General features: G+C 40.9%; 1 protein-coding gene across 5 annotated transcripts; it reads right to left on the bottom strand.

Annotated features, from left to right (window-relative positions):
- Positions 1-435: 435 nt before the first annotated feature.
- On the bottom strand, positions 436-22,526 carry mypn (myopalladin). Of its 5 annotated transcripts, none has more exons than XM_035951377.2 (22): positions 22,289-22,525; positions 19,294-19,346; positions 18,021-19,121; positions 13,924-14,099; positions 13,792-13,843; positions 13,236-13,695; positions 13,075-13,149; positions 12,841-12,982; positions 11,879-11,902; positions 11,352-11,468; positions 10,463-11,255; positions 8,640-9,734; positions 8,415-8,553; positions 6,871-6,948; positions 5,728-5,949; positions 5,494-5,643; positions 5,321-5,400; positions 3,949-4,075; positions 3,662-3,869; positions 3,374-3,539; positions 1,880-2,013; positions 436-1,739 (listed from the first exon to the last, which is right to left on the bottom strand). In XM_035951377.2, the coding sequence occupies exons 3-22, from the start codon at positions 19,115-19,117 to the stop codon at positions 1,561-1,563; spliced, it is 5,514 nt and encodes a 1,837-aa protein (XP_035807270.1). In that variant the 5' UTR covers positions 19,118-19,121; positions 19,294-19,346; positions 22,289-22,525; the 3' UTR covers positions 436-1,560. The 5 variants fall into 5 exon arrangements, with proteins under 5 accessions (XP_035807270.1, XP_035807271.1, XP_035807272.1 ...); XM_035951378.2 differs by having other exon boundaries at positions 8,421-8,553; XM_035951379.2 differs by lacking the exon at positions 6,871-6,948.
- Between the last annotated feature and the right edge of the window lie 191 nt (positions 22,527-22,717).

Genomic DNA, 22,717 nt, shown 5'->3' with positions numbered 1-22,717 from the left:
AGTTTTCAAAATATGGGATTAAAAAAAAAATCATTCAAAGCTCACAGAAATCTGCTACTTAGCAACACACACAGCAACCAGTGAACAAGTAGGTCTGGCAGCTGGTGGGATGAGGCTGTGAGTATAATTAGGTCACGTAAGGTGAATGTAATTTTATGCCTATTTGAACTCTCATGCCCTCTAATTGGACTGATTAGCAATGCTTAATTGGCTTCTGAGCCTTCCTCAATGTTTTGAATTTGGCATCAGTTTAAGCTAATAGGGCTCTGATGACAGCACAGTCAAAACAAGGTCTCACTAATGACAACAAAAATGTACATTTTTATCCTGACTTTGATGGATATAATATTATAACATGTGAATCATTGTCAAGATGGATGGAGCACTGAAAATGGAGCAGAATAATTTTAGGAACAGCCAGAACAAACAAGTCACTCATTTGAATAAATATAACTTTATTCTGAGGACAAAACTATTTTACAATGTGCAACTTTACATCAGTTAAATATGTGCTTTCAAATTTTCCTTCAAAATGTTTTCAAACTGACTTGATTTTATTGAATCAAAGTCTGTCGTTGTTCAATATTGATCTCAAAGCCAACAGTTGCTTTTTATCACACTCAGGAGATTCTTTCACAAGGTTTTAGTCTAATCTGACACATTCCTCTGATAACACATCCTGAACTGTGGATCTAATTAAGGAGATCAGTCTTTGTCAGAACAAAAATTGATCCAACTCACATGAAAGCCAAAAAATAAAAATAAAAAATCAAAGAAAGTGTTGTCAGTGTTTCAACTACAAGCCCCCAATGAGACTTGAATAACAGCATAGCATTATCGTGGCTGTGAGCGGACACAGTGTGTTTCTTTAGGTATATCTGATTCTCCATCAGCCTCAGGCATGCATGCACATGAAAACATGCTGCAAAAATGTGAGCCAGTGATGAACTTAAAGAAATAATTCAGTTAAATGTAGAAAGAATCCCACCCTGCCAGAGCCATTTAAATAAACTGATCTAAATGGCACATTCAAATGTCTATAATATACTCTACACTATTTATGATTATTAATAAACAATAACTTAGAACTACGTTTTATATAAACCTTAAAAGAAACAATGTCTACCAGTACAGGTATATGTGATTTGTAGTAAAAACAAGTGATGTTAGAACCACTTTGAGAACTGGACTAACAATTAAGAACAGAGGTTTTCACCAACATACAGCAACCGCACCATCATATTTAAGTACGATGTTGAAAACAAATCATCCAAACCTTTCAGAAAACAATATTCAACACCACAGATGGCTCATGAGCTAAGACTTTGCAAATCTGTAATTTTTCTGCATGTGAAACACTCGTATTCGTATGACTTGAGTAAATAGGAATGGTGATAAACCCACTATCAGTGCTGATAGCTTTAACACAAGAAATCTGCCATTCTAATCTGAATGTATCACTTCAAATGCATCACACAAATCTGCTCAGATAACCTCTCTCCTTTGAGCCCCTCTACTGTTTGGACCTCGAGCAGGTCACAGAATGTGCTGGAAGGTCGTTCACAGCTCCTCGCTCTCCAGGGTGGCCTCAGGAGGGGAGCTGGAGAACAGGATGGGGCTGGTATCCGACGTAGGAAACACTGACTTGATGTCGAGCCCCTGACCCGTCAGAGCGGCGTAGCGGCTGCCTGTTCGCGGAGCTTTCTTCATGGGTGCTGGGATGCTCTGATGCCACTGTGCTGAAGGTGCAGCAGTTAGCTAGGATTACTAAAAATGCTAAAAAAAATTTAAAAAAACAAAAAAACAAAAAACAAAAAAAAAAAAACGAGGCAGGACTCTTAACAAAGCTGAGAGTTACAAGGCTACACAGAATATTTACCATAGATATCAAGTCTGCAGGTGCAAGATATGATTCCAGCCTCATTTTTTGCTGACACTGTGTACCAGCCAGCATCATCCTTTGTTGTTGGCTGGATGAGAAGACACACATATCCTGTGGTGTCCTGGGTCATGCTGAAATAAAGATAATGGAGAATTCATTCCAATTCCAGCAGAGACTTTTATGTTTTTTTCGTTTTTTTGGGGGTTTTTTTTGGCATATTGCCTTTACTGGATATCATTAGGGGAGATAAAGACCAGAACATGAACTGGAGAGTGAGGGGAGGATATGACCAGTGGTGGAGGGAGTATTCAGATCTGTTACTGAAGTAAAAGCACTAATGCCATGACTAAAAGTACTCTGCTACAAGTAAAAATTGTGAATTCAAAATGCTAATTAAGTAAAAACATGTACACTACCATTCAAAAGTTTGGGGTCAACCAGACAATTTCATGTTTTCCATGGAAAGTCACACTTTTATTCATGTGCTAACATAATTGCACGAAGGTTTTCTAATCATCAATTAGCCTTTCAACACCATTATCTAACACAATGTAGCATTAGAACACAGGAGTGATGGTTGCTGGATATGTTCCTCTGTACCCCTATGGAGATATTCCATTAAAAATCAGCTGTTTCCAGCTAGAATAGTCATTTACCACATTAACAATGTCTAGACTGTGTTTCTGATTCATTTAATGTTATTTTCATTTTCCTTTCAAAAATAAGGACATTTCTAAATGGCACAAACCTTTTGAGAGGTAGTGTTTATATAATCAGGAAGTATCAAAAAGTGAAGTATTTAGTATAGAAAAATCACCCCTGTGACTCTTAACCTGCTATATATTATATCAAGAGATTTCTTTAGTCATACATTTATTAAAATCAGGATTTACAGCTGTAGTTGGTTGAAGTAGAGCTCAACTATTTTGCATGAGAACATAACTAATTATTATTTTCATGTGGAATTATCTTATGATTATTTTTTCCAAGTGACACCTTCACTGAGCTCCTTTTGTCCAAAGCTAAAAATTATTAATAACACATTAAAATCATTCATACATAAAATCATTCTCAATTAAAAATTTCATCAGTGTATAAACTGTTGGGGAGTTTAAATATTAACCAACCATCTTTTATCATAGGCTCTTTACAAAAATCTTGATTTGTCAAGTAACTCAAGCTGTAAGGTAAATATAGTGAAGTAAAAAATACACTATTTACCTATGAGATATAATGGAGTAGAAGTACAAGGTGTCATGAATAAAAATGTACATGTACCTCAAATTTTACCTCAAATTTGAGGAAATTAGTTACATTCCACCATTAGGATATGACATGCAACAATGGTCCAGACAGCTGTGAGGTGAACCACTGACACTGAAGTCACGTGGTGTCCGCCTTAACCACTGCACAACCTAATTAAGTTTTGATGGAGAAACTGTAAGATGACACAGAAACCACTTCTCAGAGAGAGTCAGAGCATCTACTAACCTGATTCTTTCCTTAGTTCTAGGAATGGTTTCATTGTCTTTCTTCCAGAAGATGACTGGAGGGGGCATACCCAGCACACGACACTCCAGCCTCACCGGAGTCCCCTCAGGAATACCCATGTTCTGCAGCTTCTCCACAAACTGTGGCGGGTGCTTCATCTCTTTTTCTACAGTGGATATGACTTACATTACTGAAGTGATCCAACAATTTAGGTGTCATTGCATGTGAGTAGTTCCTTTTTATGTAATTATCCAAAAGCAAAGGTTCCTGATAATGTCCATTTCTTACCCACAACTTTCAGATCCAGACTAAAGGAGCTCTGCCCAGCTTTATTGCTTGCGATGCAGGTGTATGTGCCGGCGTCACCCTGCATCAGGGGGTCAATGACCAGAGAATGGATGCCATTCTCCCTCACCAGCATCTTGTGGTAAATGTCCGGATAGATCGGCTTCCCGTTGACCAACCACATCAGCTCTGGGTTAGGTAGGCCACTCACCTGGAAAGCCGTAAAGCCTAACGGTAAGGTGAGGCAAATATTCAGTGATTTACTGACTGTATTTACAGGACCTACCTACCTTACAGTCTAGTCTGCACAGTCTTCCCTCATGAGCCATCATGTCTCCTGGAGCCTGGAGGAAGTGAGGCCGAAAAAAGCGCTCCTGGGTTTGTTCACTTTCAACTTCCTGAATGCGGGTTCGCACCCTAGATACAATAATATCAGCAAGACTTTATGTTAGGTCTCCATATTTAACATTCATAATCACTCTAAACACTTAATAAATAAACTGTAACACACTGCTAGGTAGTTGTTACTAGATGTGTTTTACAACTTTAAAAGTTCTGTGTGCAACATCTACAACCACTGGATGTCACTAGAGCAGCAGCATCTCAAACCAAAACAAGCATGTGCCTACTTCTTTTGGTCACATTTCCCCCTCCCTTCAGAATTAGAAGAATTAGAATGGCTTTATTGTCGTCATACATGGCATGACGAAAATGTCATGCCATCACATTTCACATAAAACGTGAAAGGTTGTGTACATGAGTGGCAGCAAAAAATAATCCAGCCACAACCATTAGTCAATGCTAGCTTTGTAAAACACATGATCGCTTTACGTCACCTGTCTCTTGGTTGTTTTGGACTCTCCTCTGCTACTCCTTCTCCACTCCTGTCTGATCTGCTTCATGTTTGACAGTGTTTATGGCCTGTGAGAGTTCCACGTGTGGAAACTGACACACAATGACCAGAGCAGAACTGACACAAGAAGACGAGAAGTGGCAGAGGAAAGTACAAAAACAGTAGCAGACACTCTTATGAAGTGGCCATACATGAGCTAGATAAGTAACATGATTAAAATGCTTTGTTTTTAAGTGCTTTAAGTTTTAAGGGATGAACGCTGGACTGCACTTGTGCATTTCCAGTGCGGAGTGGGAGTTTACTCTTGGTTTGTTTACAAGTATGAAAAGGATGAACAATTTTAAAGGGAAGGTTTGGCATGCACTAACATGAATACACAGCTGGAGAAGCTCAGATTATAACACAAACGCAGAGAGAAAGGACACCATTACCTCACTGTATCTTTACATAGAAAAGGGTTGTTAATTGTCTTGCATATTGCACCTTCAATTTCTCCTGAGCGAGTGAGAAATTATAATTGCTGACAAATATAGTACATTTATCGAAAATTATATAGTCTTTTAAACCATTCATTAAATTACAATACAATACAATATAATACAATGACTTTATTAATCCCCGAAGGGAAATTCAATCGTCTGGTCTCATCTGTTTACTATTATTATTATTGTATACTCGTCACAAATGCTGAATAAAGAGACTTATTAGTCAGAGTGAAGGGTAAAGTGTTACCAAAATATCACTAATCTCAGTGGCTGGCTGTTTCCCCACAGTGCATAGGGATTCTCAGAGAAGACTGCATTGCTCACCTCTGAGAGTGAATAGGTGTCATTCGGTTTCGGGGAGGTCCTGATTGCACAATCAAATGGCCCGAGCAGCTGATTCGTCCCTGATGATCATTAAATATCGAATCACAATCAGCTAAAGCGATGAAAGAGAAGGTGTTAATAACACAAACAGGAGTCTTAGAGTGATGTATTACCTGTGGATTAGCTGCCATGATGGTGTAGTTGCCATCATCATCACTGGTTGTAGACTCTATGTGTAAAGCACAGGTCCCATCCCCCTCCCTTATCTTCCTGTAATGGGTGTTCTTCCTCAAGATCTGCTTGCCATCCTTGAACCAGTAAACCTGGAGAGATGTGAACGATAGCTGCAAGTGGTTAAATTGAAAGGTCATGCTGTCATTTGTAAAGCACAGCTGCTCGCTTCTCACCTTTGGAAGTGGGATTCCCACCAATTTACATGAGAAAGTGACAGGGACACCTTCCATCGCCCTGAAGTTCTTTAGTTTTTTGTCAAATATGGGTGCAATGCATTTTCCCGTGGGGACGTCGTCATGTTGCACCTCATCATCCGACTCCTCCACTGGCGTTCGCTCCAAACGGAACTCAATCTCACTCATTAGTCTTTGCTCGAAGTTGGACACTTTGTACTCCTGGACAAGGAAAACCACAACATGAAAGTAATCGAAAGTAATGCACTGTCTGTGTGCATACAGCAGATTAGCCTGAAAATGTACAATAACATGCATACATGTTACACAGAAGCTTAACCTCCTTGAGATAACACATGTATGCAATAATCAGAAATTTGAGACAGCGTGCATCTGTTTACCATGTAGCAACAGGGGTGTTAAAGTAACAATCCGTAACTCAAATCTCCAAACACAAAGGTACAGATTGTGGCTTTAAACCAGTTGATCATGCAGTAGCATCTGCCTGACAGTATCACTCCTGGTTGATAAACATTTTGCTCATCCAAACAAACCAAATCAGGCTGAGGGTAAAACAGAGAACAGAGGAAAATGAGTTGAAGTTTTACAAATACAACCTCTTGAGATTTAAACACCCTATTTGATTCGTATTAGGAACCTCTTGGTAGATTTTCATCCGTGGGCTGGCAGAAAGACACAACTATGAGGAGATTATTAAAGGGTGTGAAAAGTAAGGACAATATGCAGGATTGTGAGGTGATTTTTTTCACAACAGTGAAACTAACAAGAACTATGCCACATTGGCTTTTTATTAAAATCTAAAATGAAGTCGGGAAAACAGGGCTGCAAGCTTTAGTGGGGAAACTGTAATATAAATTAACTGAAAACTCTGTGCAGTTGAACAAACAGTAGAGTCATTACATTCCATAATGAATTTTACCACTGAAATTTGTTTAGATTATTCGTGCAGGTTATATTTATTAGTTAACAAAAGCTGTAATGCTTGATTAGAGACATTAACTAACTGTGGTATTTAGATAAGTATATGAGGATATCCAAAGTTTTGTAATCTTGGACTGAAACATTGTAATAACCCATACAGCCTCGAGCAAAGCAGTGCTTGGGACAGGAAGATCCTTGTACCTCATCATAGTTAATGACAGTAGCAGGAATGTTTGGTCCAAGGGGTCTGCTCGCTGTTTTCCCCTCATTATTCAGCTTCTATGAGAGGATAGGGATGGATGATGAACACCAAAGACACACAAACTGTATAAGCGTACACTGATGGAATAACACACAAGCTGTTATTATTAGCATGCATGTGTTGTTACGGTATATAGACACACAACGATGAATGACCGTGTATGACTGGAATGATGGTTGATGCTCTGCTCAACTGAGTCCATCATTGCCTCACAAGTCAGTCTGAGAGACCTTTATGATTTTACGGTTTTAAATATCTGTTGAAGGACAATCACCTAAGAATGTATATACATATACACACAGGTGACAAATTAAAGGAAAACCCAACATTAAGTGCTGTCAGAATAACTTTACTGCTCCTTGGCATGATGTTTAAGTCAAACATCTCTCAATTCAATTGGGTTAACAGCTGGTGACCATAACATATGAGTCACATCATTTTCATTCCACCACTCAGTGATCCCTTGTGTTATATGAAGACACTACTTTAGTCTGGATAGAAATGTTTCATCACACATGGGTTCAATCACCTGTCAATATTACAGTGAAGAATGGCCAAATAGCTTCTTTTCACATCCATATGGCTCAGTGACTGCGGTTTTTGTACTACTGAACTGTGGTGCAAAATGTGGGTGTGGAAGTGTAAAACATGGATTCATCCTTGTAAGGAAGTGTTAATGCTCTGCAACTGTACAAAAATATCCATCTCTATGTAACCATTCGTGGATTGTTCTTGCATTGATATTATCAGTCATCTGAGGAATAGTTACTCTTCTGTTGACCACAATTTCTGACCCTATTTACTGATGTCTTTCCCATAGATCTAAGTTCAGATGCGTCTGTAGTCACTGTTCCCGTTGAAAACATAATCCATCTTTGTGGCTGAAGCTCCTGCCATTCGTTCCCCAACAAGGAACCCTCTTTCTAAATCCTTACATTTTTTCCTCTTGCCACCATGAAAAACAAAACAGTGTCAACAGCTACTGCTCAGCATTTTATTCATGCCCCAGAGCCTGATTGGATGTTAACTGCTTAATTCTCCCATGTAGTACTCCTATGTGGAAGCATCCGCTGTTACTATGGTCCTCAACTCATTTATTAAGATGTTTCCTTTAATTTGTCACTCCTCAGTATATAAATGTATACAGACAGAAAGCTGGACACAAGTGAGAATGCAGCACAGTCAGTAAACTTCATTTTTAAACTATAAATACTAGATTGCAACAGTTGGTTAGTTAAAATCACATACTAATACTTCCATCTAAACATTGCTGCCATTCATGTTCATACAGTAGTCTAATATGTAAATAAGCAGAGATGTAATGGAGGTTTAAATCATCTAATGAATCCAGTGGACCCACCTTTTCAGCTGAGCGAAATCTTGGGAAAATTCTTTTCATTTTTACACTTTATTTATTCACCACTACATCACTGCAACTCACGCAGTCAAGAAAGAAAAATCAATCAAATCTGCAGAGACTTACTAGTACCTGTTGATGAAAAAAATGTGGAGTATCGTCTTTAAATTGAAGCTTCTTCTCGATGTCATGGAGGAGAAGCTCTTTGCTCTCATGGACATCTTCAATTGGTGGGAGGCGCATCTTTGGCTGCTTCTTTTGTAACCTGAACAGACAGAGGGACAAAAATGTAGTAGAATTCATGACATTTCACGTACACATGAGCATTGTAGCCTGTCGGAGAATGCATACCGTAATGGAGCTCCCTTGGGCAGGCCCATGGAGTTGGTGGCCTGGCTCGGGGTCAGAGATGGCAGGACGGAGCTGAGGAAGGCTACGGGGTTTTGAATGGGGCTGGGGGTGGAGCTGCTGGAGGTGGGAGAAGACGCCTGAGGGGGCGACTGGGCTCGTAAGGCAAAGACACTGTTCAGGAATGATGCCGACCCTGGTGTGGGCGAGGACACGAGGGATGGAGGGCTGGTGGGGGACTTAAGCACCCTTGTGGGGAAAATCCTGGGCGGGGGGGAGAATGGTGGGAGAGTAGGGGAGCTGGCTGCGGAGGAGTTGAGCTCAGCCGCCAGCTCGTGCAACAGAGGGACTGGTGATTCTGTCGGGGAAGGACTCCGGACTGGGGAGAAGGTCTGAGCGGCTATGAACTCTTTAGGTCGGGCATAGTTGAAGGTGTGGGAGATGGCGGAGAGGTTCATGAGGGAGGCGTGGGTGCTTCTCAGGAGAGGAGCAGGAGATGTGATCTGCTGTAAGGCCGGGGTTGAATCTGTAGGAACTATACTAAGCTTTGCTGCAGGGGGAGAGCAAAACTGGGGGGTGGGTGGTGTTCTGGAAAGAGCTGCAGGGGACAGGCTGAGGTGGGAGGCGTGGATGGTCTGGGTTACTGGTGCTGTGCTGAGAGAAGGAGCTGCGTTAAGCTGTGGGGCCGGTGGAGGGGAGGTCACCAGGGAGGGTGTCTTAAGCTGAGGAATAGAAGGAGGGGAGCTCAAAGGCGGAGCAGGGGAGGAGTTGATAAGAGGTGGAAAGGTGGCACTGACTGCTGGAGCAGAGGTCAGCGATGGAGCAAGAGGGGTGGTTGTCAGCGAAGGTGCAGAGGGAGGCGTCTGCTGCACAGTCGTCGTCGTGCTGAGGTATGACTGAAAAGGTGGCACATGGGGCTCACGGTGCATTCTGGGAGACCACAGTGGACCTTCATGGGAGCTTTGGACCTCGGGCTGGAGCTGGATCTGGAATGGGGGGTGGGACTGAGGCTGGATGGGGGTTTGGGTCGGAGGTTCAGTCTCCTGCTGCTGCTCCATGAGGACCTGGTTGTGCAGAAGCTGCAGCTGAGCTGGATCCCTGCCGGTCAAGCAAAAGCAAAATGAAGCAAAACTATACATGGTGAGGATGAGAGAGGCTCAGTGTAGCGATCTCATAAAAGCCCAGCAGGAAGGAGCCAAAGTCAGCACGAGGAATAGTCTGCCCTTATAAGGACTACAAACAAGCAGCCTACAAACAACACTCTCCAAACCCTAGACACATTGAGTTGTAATCCTAAACAGGGTGTTATCTTTTATAGAACATCAAATTATTGCAGATCCACTTACAGTAAACTATACAGAGGTAGTTGTCATGCTTATGTTTGTATTTTAGTCTGTTTTGCCATATAAAAAATAACAGCAAATCACTAAACAAGATTATATTGAAATAAATTTGGGAAAAATTAAGTTATCATAAATGCATAAAAGTAAACTTACAAATAATAAATGCCATCCTTTGTTTTAGAAAGCCGAAAGGTCCACATTTGAAGTCCTCATGCATTCATTTATGAATTGAAATGATTACAGCTGCTATCTGAGCCAGTGGAGGAGGAACCGCCTACCTCCTCTGCCTGTGTTAACACAGCCCATCTAACTTTAATACAGTGTAACGTTAGGACACAGTCTGGGTTACCCATGTACAAAATCTCCATCTGTGGGTACTGATTTTTTCCCCAAGATGCTACACTGCTGCAAACCAAGCTCAAACTGTTTTTTCATTACAGAGACTCATCTATATGTGATTGTTTTTCTCTTTGTTCTACTTACAGTTTGGGTTTAGCCAGCACCGGTGGTGGTTCTTTGTTGACCAACATCTCATTAATGTCTTCATCAGAGTGACCGGATGCATCACTTTGTTCTTCCTCCTCATCCTCAGGCAGTTTGAAGTGCACACGCAGACCGACCCTGGAGCTGGAGCGTGAGTCTTTGTGGTTTGACAGGTTGCCTGACTTTAGGCAGGAGTTGGGAGGAGGATCAGGCAGCGGCACCACGACGGGGCTCCCATTCTGATGGTTTGGGGTCCTCTTAACTTTGGAGCTTGTGTCAGTCAGTATTGCTGCAGGTCTGGACACTTCCTGTTGAGCTGACATCTCAACTGCAGATGAAGTAACAAAGGGTTTTGGGTATGAGAAAATCGGTCTGCTACTCTGTCGTTCTGGAGGTGCTTCACTGGATGCTACACTGGATGCAGGAAGGTCCTGGTGGAGGCGGAGAGGGTCTAAGTTTGGGGTGCTGGTGCTGCAAGAGTTCAAGCTGGAGCTGCCGATCAGGCTGGAAGGTTCCAGACTGGGCAGACTGGTCCGAAGGGGGTCTGGACGCAACATGCTTGAGCTGTGGGGGTCCAGACGGAGGGTGCTGGTGTTTAAAGGGTCCAGGCGTAAGGTGCTGGAGACAAGCGGGTCAAGGCGAATTGTGCTGGAGTGAGGTTTGATGCTGCTGGTCACAGCAACTTCTGGTTGAGGGTTTACAGTAGGAGCTGATGGGAAAGGCTCTTGGATTCGACTAGGCTCCACCATTAAACTGTTAAAAGGCCTCACGTGGTTGCTGCTGCTGCCATTGCCTGAGGAGAATCAAAAAGATGAATATGTAGAGATTTCAGTCTAAAAATAAGAATGTTGAATGTTGATGTGTCTGTAAAGTGAAGGAGAAGTGTTACCTTTGACCCTCAGTGCAGCAGTGCTAGACACGGTTCCATACTTGTTGTTTGCTGTACAAGTAAACATCCCCGAATCTTCTGGAAAGACCTCAGCAATGACCAAAGTGCATATTTCCTCTACAGGTGAAGGGAAAAAAGTGATACTCACATAGTCAAGCAATCAATCAATCAATCAATCAGCAAAGAGTCTCAGTGCATTAGAGAAAGATGCACGACTCGTTTTCTAAAATGCTCAACAATGAGGTTTCTTTGCATCGCTGGGACTGAGTCTATGTGCAGCACCGGCAGTAAGAAGTGATCTGCCATGGTGGTTTGACACAGGATGAGAGACTACCTTATATGGTCCAGATTCGGGGAAAAGAAGCCCTGGCTTATGTACAGAAGAAGAGCAGAAGCCTCGGCCAACGGCTATAAACACTTCAACACAGTGATATGTACACACTGCAGCATTGTATACAGATGCGCAGCTGCTTTGGTGCAGTCAGCGATGGTGCTTAGGACAGATGAGGACATAATGAAATATGTACCTGGTTCAGCTGGAGATCTGGGCTCTGAAACAGAAACAAGGACCAAAACTATTACGAAACTGCGATAAAATTAAACAGCTGACATTAAAGTTAAGTATAATTAGACTTATGAGATTCACTAAGCATATGTCAGTCTCTAACCAGTCATTGCAAGGTGAATCTTATTTCTCATTTTATTTCCTTTGATCTGATTTGATTGATTAAACCCCTAAAAACTCATCTCTGTGTTTTAAAGTTATATGGTTAGAAGTTTTTCTTCAATTAAAATAAACCCTTTATGCCTTAAAATGAATTACATGTAACTCTACATTGTTCTACAGCCAACCCTCCCCCACTCACTGCAGCTGGAGCACACCAGCTCACCTGTGGCTGTTCTCAAACACTGTACAACTACAATATGCTACACAATGCCAAGTTTTAATATTGAAGTAATTCAGCGATATATGCTTGAACTTGATAGGTTCCTTTGGTTTGTTAAATATGTAACCCCAGAGGTCTGATTGTTTTTTGTTTGTTTTTTTTTTTGCTCATGATGTTCTCAGCACATAAAAACACCATATGGACATGTTAATGATGCAAAAAACATGATTTTCACTTAATATTTTTTACAGCGATATCAACACATCCCGCTTTCAAGTTCATTACAAGCCAACCATTATACCAGATTTTAATTTAAATTATTTAAGATAAATGACTTGTTTGTAGGTCTCAGGTTATTCCAAATCAACATTCAATGAACAGTTAATAAGCAGGTTATTGAAACAAAGTGTTAATATTAAAAACTTACAAACTAAATACAAGTGGTTAATTTGCATGCTTTCAGTCATCAAGCAATATGAAGACAATACTACTGTTCTAATATAGCATCACTCAGTTTTTATTTCCTTTGCTGGACACCAAGCTTCTGAAGAAAGAGTTCCCTGTGTTCAGTATGACAGTAGCGGAACAGCAGCAGAACTTACTTTTCTGCAGGATCCTGAATTCAGGAGAGTCCTCGATGAGTTTTCCTTCTCTGTACCAGTCCACTCGAGGTGAAGGCACCCCTTTCACACGGCACTCTAGCACCACCAGCTGGCCCTCTGACGCAAGGAGGTCCTGCAGGCTCTGGTGGGACAAGAAAAAGCTGAACATCAACAAACATACAGTATAATACACAGCATAAGATTGTTGTACATTCTTTTAAAGATTGACTCTACCTTTGTAAACACAGGGGCAGCCATGATGGGTTGGCCGTTTAAACCTTGTGGATAGTTATGGTTGGAAGTTTGACCCTGAGATAGACATCCACAGAGGTCATGTTGATCCAAATATAAGATTAAATTATACAAAACATTTTAGTGGAAGGAAGTTATTCTACCTCAGGTTGGGGTGTTTGTGCTGGAACTGACAGAACAGGCAGCACAGCTGAGCTTAGAGGCAGTGATGTAGCTAGAACTGTAGCTGTTTGCACCGGCTGTGGTGTAGATATGACAGGGACAGGTGATGACTCCTCCTGAACTTCTGAAAGTGCTGTATCACCCGATGAAGTAGAAAACACCTGCACAGGTAACACTGATGCCTCCTCCTGAGCAGGGGGTTCTGTGGATGCCACGGATACTTTAGAGAGCTCTGTGGCTGTAAATATGGTAGCAGATGTTGTCCAGACTGGAAGAGGAGGTTCCTGGATGGCGATTTGGTTAGTTGTTGGGGAGGAGAGCTCCTCTGCTGGTTCCTCAGCAGCTGCTGCAGGCTCCGGTGAATCTTCTTTCTCTGCAGGGAAAGTTTGGCTTGATGATGGAGGTAAAGATGAGGATGACTTTGGTTGTTTCCTCTGCAGCCTTTTGAAAATCACAGAAGGACAAGACAAAGTGTTTTAAATGATTGGATCTCCTTTTGAAGTGGGTGTTCATGATGATTATAGGTTAGAAACTCACTGGGCTACATGTTCAAAGTGCTGTTCCCCCTCAGAATCTGAAGAGGAGGCACCTGAAGGATCAAACAAACATGTGAATCATCCACCACTAAGGGGATATTATATGACCCTGTAGAAGTGTCATAAGAATCACCTTCAACATAGATCTCAGCTGACGTTGAGTCGGTACCATAGAAGTTAGAAGCAAAGCAGGAGTAGCGTCCAGTATCTTCTTCGAACGCCTCTGCGATGACCAGAGAATGCAGCTCGCCGTTGGTGATGATCTGGATGTCAGGGCTGTTCTCCAGCTCTTTGCCCTCACAAAACCATCTGTAGTTAATCAGACACAGCAAACTGGTCTGTTAGCATTGTAAACTTTCACCAGTGTAACAAATGTCAGTTATTTCCATTAATTTTCTGTTATAATAAAAACTTGTTTGAGCTGAAAATCACTACTGGATAATTATAGTGAGCTTCACTGCAGGTGGACAGGGTTGAACATGTGCATTCCATCAAACATACTTGGGTTAATCACATTTTTATTCAAACCCCGGTCTTTCCTCTATTCAATTATTCAGGGTTTTCCTTTAATTTGGTTCACCTGTCTGTAACTTGAGTTTTTTTCTTCCTGCAAGTAATCTTCATCAAATGCCAGAGTTGGTAGAATAAAACCAAAGAAGACACAAAAGCACCTGCTCTTCAAGGAGCAGAGTGGTCATGTAGAGATGAAAAAATGGGGACTACACCAGTTCTTATTAAAGGAAGTCCTCAGTATTGGTCAGCAGTCCAAACAATGTTCGATGCACTGTGATTTAAAAATAAAAATCCAAATTTCATGCAACAAGACGCACTAAGTCAAAATGTGTTGTTTTTTTAAAGGTTTTTTAAATTTATTTTCTCTCTGATTTATGTCTTTTTCCATTTTAGTAGTGCTACTCGGATTTTACTTTACTGTTATTTCAGTAGGATGTATTAAGGCTCTCCCAGCCATCCATTTTATTTCAAACCCAGTCTTCACACACTTCTCTTTTTTTTCCTTCTATTAACCTTCTGACACTGTTTCTATGAGGCTGCTACCACTACTATCATGTGGTATCTTCCCCACTGCCCTAATACTGTTTTTGGCTCGGTGCCATTCAGTGGAGTTATCCAGGCCAAGAGGAAAACGTTTTGATGAGCAAGCCCTATCCCTTTCCCTGTAAGACAAGAAGCAACAGCTTGGCATGCAAGTTTAGAGGCTGCTTCAGTGCACTGTTGATGTTGTGAAGGTGAGGAGCACAAAGCAGCTGATCTGAAGGCATCTGAACTTTGAAATGTAATGAAAAGTGTAGGTACTTTACAATCAACTCTGTGGGGCAATTTGAACTTTATTATTACATGAAAGGAGAGACGTGGATGAGATGCAACAAAGGTGCCCACCTCGACTTAAACAAGGTTACATTAGGTCAGCATCCAAAAGCCAATTAAAATGTAATGTTCCTAAATTAGAAATAAATGCATAAAAACAATCATATTAAAATGTGTTATAAATGGCAGGAAAAAAATGCCTACCTGTCTGATATTACACACCTTGTCAGTAACATCTTATACCCTTGAGTTCCAGTTGGCAACAGTCTATTTTTTCATTGTAAAACTATAATAGTAAACGTCTAAATTCTTCCCTGTTCTGACTAGCAACAGATGCAGCAGCCTCTATGCCATCACACATCTATTTTGAGAAGATGAGGCCTTGATGCTTTATAAAATCCGGCAAGTAAACAAAGAGGAATGAGGTGATGACTCTGGCAAAACGTCATCATATAACCATAAATCTTATCCAGTGCTTTTACCAAGATCAGAGATCATCTGTGTGACTCCCCTTTGCTTTTGCAAATAAATAAATGAGCAGGCAGTGATACCATCTAGCATTGTAGTTTAATCTGCCCCAAACTCCAGACCTCACAAACTGGTCTGATTTGGACATCATCTAAACTTTGATGTTTCTGGTGTAGTTTCCAGTGAAAACACAAAGCCACAGCAGAGATCGCTGCAGGAATGTGCTGTCTGAGTTCTGCCTGAGCCCAGCGATGTCATTTCTAATGAGTAAGGGCCTAAATTGAAAGCATGAGTAGTAGAGGAGGTGGGGCGGACACTGCTCGCTGCACCTGTCTGGGCTATTTTCCCTCTAGAGATCAGAACCAGAGAGGAGATTCCCGCTGGAGCCTGGGATCTCTGACTGGCTGACCCAGTCTCATACGCACAATGCTAAACATAGGCCCAGAATACACACAATGCTATACTCTGACGCACAAGTAACAGCACACAGAATGCAGACTGATGGGAAATATGAACCTGATAACTCTACTTGGCTCAGGCACACAGCAGCTATGTACAAACATCACATTTTAGTAAATTAGAAACGCTCTGTGTTGATAAAATATACAAATAAAAGCCAAGCATGAAACCAGTGTAACATTTTAAGTAGACAACACTGAAACAGAGCTCAAAACTTCAGACATCTAAGTTTGTAAGATACAGAGGCCGACAAACTGAGGATGAAGATAAGGATACTCAGCAAGCAACAAGTGGAAAAATCATCTTACCAAACTTTTCATGCTTCTGTCAAGAGCTCGGTTGGTTCCTTTATCAGACGTGACCACAGCTCGCATTGCTTGTCCGGTCTAAAAATGGCCGAGAGCTACATTCTCCGTGGACAAGTATAAGTTAGTGGCTCAACAATGTTCAGTAGGACTAAGAAGCCCATGCCCCCTATAGTGTGACACCACTCGTTCAAGTTTCCCTTTGTTGTCCTGGGAGGGAATTTGTAAGCCCAACTAAAACCATATCTGACAAATCTTACAAAACAGCCATTGAGGAAGCATTAGACAAATATTAACATGAGAAATTGCTTCTGCTTTCCTCAGATACCAAAGGCCTAAGCTAAATGCAACATAAGGGGACAGTCCTCTCATATTTTAAAGAATTTTGAGTGTAGAATATTTAATTATTAAGATGGCTGGTGTTCTTACTTACAGAAAGCCTCATGCGATCATCATTTACTGCCCTGACCACACACAAACACACACACCTACACAAACACACACTCCACCATTCAGAATCAGCTGTTGGCTTTCATCACATGTCACTTCTGTGTGGATCTGCCAAGAAAACACTGCATCATTCATCCCAACTTACACATCTTCATAGTTCTTCAGTGCTAGCTGAGCTCCAGGAGCAGGCATGGAGGATCTTTAAAGTATCAGTCAAACATTTTCTCGCAAAAACTGCAACACTTGTTACATTAAATTGACCAAAAAATAATTTTCGAAATAAAACGCACCAAAAACCATTTTTGATCTGGTACATGTGGTTGTTAAAGAATAGAGACAATGATATATCCAGAGTGGGATATTCTATGGCTGAAAAAATCCTAAATTACCTAAAGCATACTTTACTTATTTTAATACTACTGCTTTATTATATTTATTAAAGGAAGGGCACAAACAGTATATTTGTGATGTGTTAAAATTGTGTCATTTTGGAAAAGCGGAGACCAAATTGTTAGAGAATTTCTAATTTGTTACACAACTTCATTCAATAAATTCTACATGAAAGTGTATTTTCTGTGAGCAAACAGTAAAGGTAAGAATACTGCAAAATAAAAATACTTCAGTACAAGTAAGAGTATGTTAACTAAATGTTCTCATGATTTAGAAGCATCATCCCTTTGAGTGATAGTATTAGATATTATATAAATGCATTATTACTACTGAAACATTCATTTATTATATATTTACTGAGTTTTGCTGCTGTGTTTAATGGTCTAATTTGAATATTTCAATATGGTTAGAATTTGTTTTAAATGCGTCATATTTATCAGCATAAGCATATATTTTTTATGTCTTTAAGTCTTAAACTGTGAAGGTGCGGCTGACTGAAGCTGTAATATATGTTGTGGAATAAATAGTATAATTTTTGCCTCTGAGCTGTGGTAGAACAATAAACATCTTATCCAAAACTCTTGTTTTTGTATCCTCTATCCTTCAAACACACAACATAATGTAGATGGATTAGATCTTTTAGTGCTCTGCAAAACTTCCAGTGGGATGCCACTGCTGCCAACACATTGTGCTTTTTCAATTATTAAATTTATTTCCCCCAATATGACTAATTTTAAAGCAGCCTGGAAGCATGTGGAGAGTCTCTCCTGCAATCTAAGAAAAAAAAAACAGTAAATGCACCTAAAAGAGCTCTGACTGACAATTTTCTTACCGCACTTCAGGCACAGGCAGTCCTCTTACGATGCAGTCCAACTGGACCTTGCAGCCCTCAGCAACCTCTCTGCTTTTCAGTTTCTGGATGAAGTGAGGCGGCTCACACACAGGCTCTACTGGGTATGTTGTGTCTGTCAGGGCAAAGCTTTCAGCCTCTTCCTCCGCCTCCTGTGGCACTGAATCATACTGCTGCTCCTCAGTAATCCTGCAGTCCTGAAACTCCACATGTCCAGTCCCGGGGTCCAGCTGGACTAGCTGGTGGCTGACAGCAGGGCTCGGTCTCTCCTTCTCCACCTCCACAGGCAGGACGGACCGTTCCCTGTTGTTAGAGCTGAGGGGATAAACTGTCCCATCATTCTTCTGCTTGTTCTGGACTCTGGTCCTGTGTGTTTTGCAGGCTCTCGGTCGTATCCGCTTGGAGCTGTTGGCCTTGAAGAGAGAGGAGAGCTCCTCTATGAAGTCGGCTGCCTTGTTTAGGAACTCCTTCTTGGACTGGGTCTCCACACCGTACGGGGCGTTCCTCGCTGACCTGTTATAATCTTGGAATCCTTCACTGGAGTCCCTGCTGTTCCTGATCATGTTGTCTTGCCGTGTGGACGCTTTGTGCATCTTTCTGTCGGGTGTGAATGTAGGGTGTGTTGGTGGTAGTTCTTTAAACTCGGAGGCTGGCTGAGTGAAGGGCACAGTTGAGGGGGCAGCAAAGGGAACAGGAGCGGGGTTAGAGAAGGAAACAGAAGAAGGTGTAGAGGAAGGAACTGAGGCTGAGATGCTGGAGGGGGTTAATGGTGCTACAGGGGCCTTGACCTCTGCCCTCTCCTCACGAGGCTCATGTCCGATGGCCTGGCGGGCCAGATTCACGCTCTTATCCAGCTCCTCTTGGCTGAGGAAAGCTGACAGGTCGGTTAATTGGGGATCATTGTGGCCCACATTGTCCTCAGCCTTGCCTTTGAGTGATCCGTAGATCTGAAGGCGTGAGGAAGTAGCGTCTGAGCGGCTCATCTCGCTGTGGCGCTGCTGTGCTCTGGCCTCTGCCAAGTAGCTCTCCCTCAGGAGCTGAGACAGTGACGGGGGCTGGTCGATGGTGTTCTCTTGCATGTTCCTGAAATAAACACAATGTATTCATTTAAGTACATAAATGCAAACATTCTCGTCCACTTGTGCTGACTACGATTCACCCCAAACTTATAGAAAAATCTTCTACCCACAAATAGGTCATTATCAACTGTGAAAGAACTGAAAAGTTGTGCACACTCTAGATCACTTGTACTTACTCAGTTTGACATTTAGGTCCTCAGATCTTTATCTACAGGAACTGAGTTAATGTCTGCAGACAGAAACATCAAGAACACAAATGAGTACATCTGTAATCAACATCTGTGTCAATTCATTTTTAGTCCGCTTTTTTGGGGGCTAGATTACTTTATTGTAATGTAGTTAGTGGTGTGATGGAGCTGCCTGTGTTATCTGAGATGTAAAAGTCTCCACTCAAAAAGTACAGCATTCAGAAAATGTACATCTTGAGAACAAAAAAGTGGTAAACACTGATATTTTAAAAGAGCAATGTGAACATCTTGCATTGAAAAACTGGCTGTCTGACAGTCAACTCTTAGATGTTGATCTTCAAGCTTCCCTACAACAGTCCATTAATAGTGCATTATAAGGTAATTATATTACTGACAAAATATGCAAATATTTATCTGCACATATTTTAGACTCTATAATGCTAGACTGAAAATGTGAAAACCAGCTATTAGTTTTATATTTCTGATATACTATTGAACAAATGACTTATGAATGAACTGAGAAACTAACTGGATTCATAAAGAATAATATGAAGTTTACATAAGTTGAAGTATATTGATTTAAACATAAATGTTTCTTAAAGCGGGGACAGTGCAGGAGAATATGGTAAAATTATTAGAAGAGATATCACCACTAAACTTCCCTAGTCAATAACTTAGAACAATTATACTATAAATGTACATGAGGTATTATTTATCTAATTTTGTGCCAAATTGTATTAATTTTCCTAACAGAAATCTAAATATTGGACTAAGTCAGCTTGAAACAGTTTCTTTTTTTTGTTGTTGACATATTAGAGTCAAAAGATTTTCCTAGTGGGGATTCTCTTTTTATTTTACTGCATAAATCTGAAAATACAGTGTCCTATCAGATAAATGCTACATTTTCACTGCTTTTTTGGTAATAAAATGGTATAGAAAGGATGGCGTGAAGAATTGGTTTATGGCCACCTCAAAAAACACAACTTTGTTGTGATGTCACAAAAAGGAGAGCACTCAAGCTAGCTTTAGTTTAACAATAAAAATGGATCTTAACAGTAATTTTGGCTCTAAAAAGGCTCAAAATGCAGTTTCACATGCAGACAAGAAAAGCACTGAGAGCGCAGTACTACGCCAAGGCCGCTCAGTGGTTGTATGATTTCCGACAGATGAAATCTTTAAAAAAACTCGTGGTACTCTGCGGTAGATTTGTAGTAGGATTGCAATCATGTGATTGCCATCAGGCTGCCTACGTAACGTTCATTTGTAGTCATAGTTACAGTGACGCCGTGTCGCTATCTCGCAATGATACAGAAATCTTTAACAAATCCTTGGATCCAAATTATAAGCCGCCTCACTGCCAAAATCTAATCAATTGGTAGTTGTGTCATTTCTGACCTTCCCTGAAAACTTCATCTAAATCCGTAAGTCCATTTTAGAGTAATGTTGCTAACAGACAAACAAACAGACAAACTAACACCGATCGTCACATAACTCTGCCGCGTTCCTTGGTGGAGTAATAGCAGATAACAGATTTAGAATTTGGAGCGTGATGGGCTTTAGAAAGACCAGGAACAGACAAGGATTGGGAGAAATAACTGCAAACAGCAAGATATTAAATTGTGATATGAGGTGAACGAATGGTATCTTGGTAAGTCTGACATTTGATAACATTAGCTTAGCTAATGTGTTATATCTCAGTACTAGTTTGCTGTAACATATCAGTAGACGACTCTACAACAAATTTCTTATGTCGCATAATGTGAGAGTAGTGGTCAAAACGGCTACTTTTTTATCTGGATTTCTGTTTTTATGTATCATGAAATATATAAAATTGTGCATTAACTTTTCAAATTATTATTTCCAAGAAATATTAAGGATACATTTAGTAAAAAAAAATCCACCTAAATGTTCTTTAAAAATGCATAATGTAAAATTCCATTAATTTTAATTTGCAACTACTTTAGTAAGCATTAATTTGCATGAATGGGTCAAAGACGGTAAAATAAACTATTAAATGCTTATTGTGAATTTTTTTTTTAAATTGCCTGAATAAAACTTTAACAGATCTGTAAATTACTAATGTTGAGAAATTAGTTACATATATATTAAAAACAAATATCTTTTCAACAACAAAAAAAACCCACACTCTAATATGTACCTTAGATCAAACATATATTAATATTAAACCTAACGTTATGTTAAAATAACTTCTTGGCACAGAGACAGCCCATGAATACAGACTGGCATTAAAAGCTGGGGATATGGGGTTAAAATAGCTTTTTATTTTAGCCTAAATTCAGTTGTACTCAAGGCTCAACAGGGTATCAGGTTTATGTGCCAACACCAGATCTGATGGGATACAAGCAGACCTTTTTTCCCTCGGTTGTCCTCATACCAACACTTTTGTGACGTTCAGACTTTGCACAACTTTTTGACACTAGGCATGAGCAAGTTATTGAATACAGACATGAGATAGGGTACACATATGCTACTGACACTCAAATCAGTGCAATTAAGAGACACAGCAATGCCCTTCCAACAGACCTGACGCTGCAGCTGTTGTGTACATTAATCCTTTGCAAACAGGCTCCAAGCCCACCAAGTCATATCTAATAATAGCGAGGGGTCAGTTTACATGAAGAAAATCAACAAAAAAAAAAAAAGAGCAATGCTGCTCATCCTGTGGGCCAGATTTTGATCAGTCACAACAGTAATTAATCAAATTACACAAACAACTATAATTATCATAAACGGGGCACTGATGAGTGAGATAACCCAGTCAAGCCCACAAACATGAACATCCAGCCAGCTCAACATAATTCAATTAAATAGGAGCATAACAGTCAAACAGAAAAAGACCTGAGCTTGTCTAAGGCTCAGTGTCAGAGATTTTCTGAAGCTATACAGAGCACATGAGGCTGATGCCAAAACACAGCCAACGGGACACTGTGAACAATTAAATTAGTGGGGTGGTGTGTTTTACCTTTAGAATAAACCCAGCTGGCCCCTGCGGATGGCTGGTAAATCCTCAAGAGTGCACCTGTGCTGAAAGAGGGAGATTCCAGTCTTCCGGTTGCTGCCACCGGGGGAAGATCTCAAACACAGGCAGCTGCCCAGCCTTCCTGGTTTTCTCGCACAGTTAACCTTGAAGTTTACAGGAAAATTTGCAGCCGAGTAGCTACGGCAACCTGTCACCAGTAAAAGTAGTAACATTTGTCAGCACAGTGGTTGCAGGTTATTTTGGGCAGGCCTGGCCCATGTGTCTGGGTGGCGTCCCTCCTCATTGGCCAGGGGGGGAGTGCTGTAAAGGGATTCCTCCTCCAGTGGTCCATCAGATTCAGAAGGCCCCTGTTGAACCTCTCGTACACACTGTTAACACTGCAGATGAACAGCGATAATCAATTTCATAATA

The sequence above is a fragment of the Amphiprion ocellaris genome, chromosome 16 (assembly GCF_022539595.1).
Source record: "Amphiprion ocellaris isolate individual 3 ecotype Okinawa chromosome 16, ASM2253959v1, whole genome shotgun sequence".
NCBI lineage: Eukaryota > Metazoa > Chordata > Actinopteri > Pomacentridae > Amphiprion > Amphiprion ocellaris.
The sequence above is the reverse complement of the archived record's forward strand: the minus strand, read 5'-3'. Positions and strand labels throughout refer to the sequence as shown.

Coding starts and splice junctions, on each gene's coding strand:
- mypn (XM_035951377.2), bottom strand. CDS start 19,117: ATGCAAGAGAACACCATCGACCAGCCCCCGTCACTGTCTCAGCTCCTG. Junction 5,401..5,493: donor TCATGGCAGCTAATCCACAG/GTAATACATCAC, acceptor AATGATCATCAG/GGACGAATCAGCTGCTCGGG. Junction 3,870..3,948: donor TGTGCAGACTAGACTGTAAG/GTAGGTAGGTCC, acceptor ACGGCTTTCCAG/GTGAGTGGCCTACCTAACCC.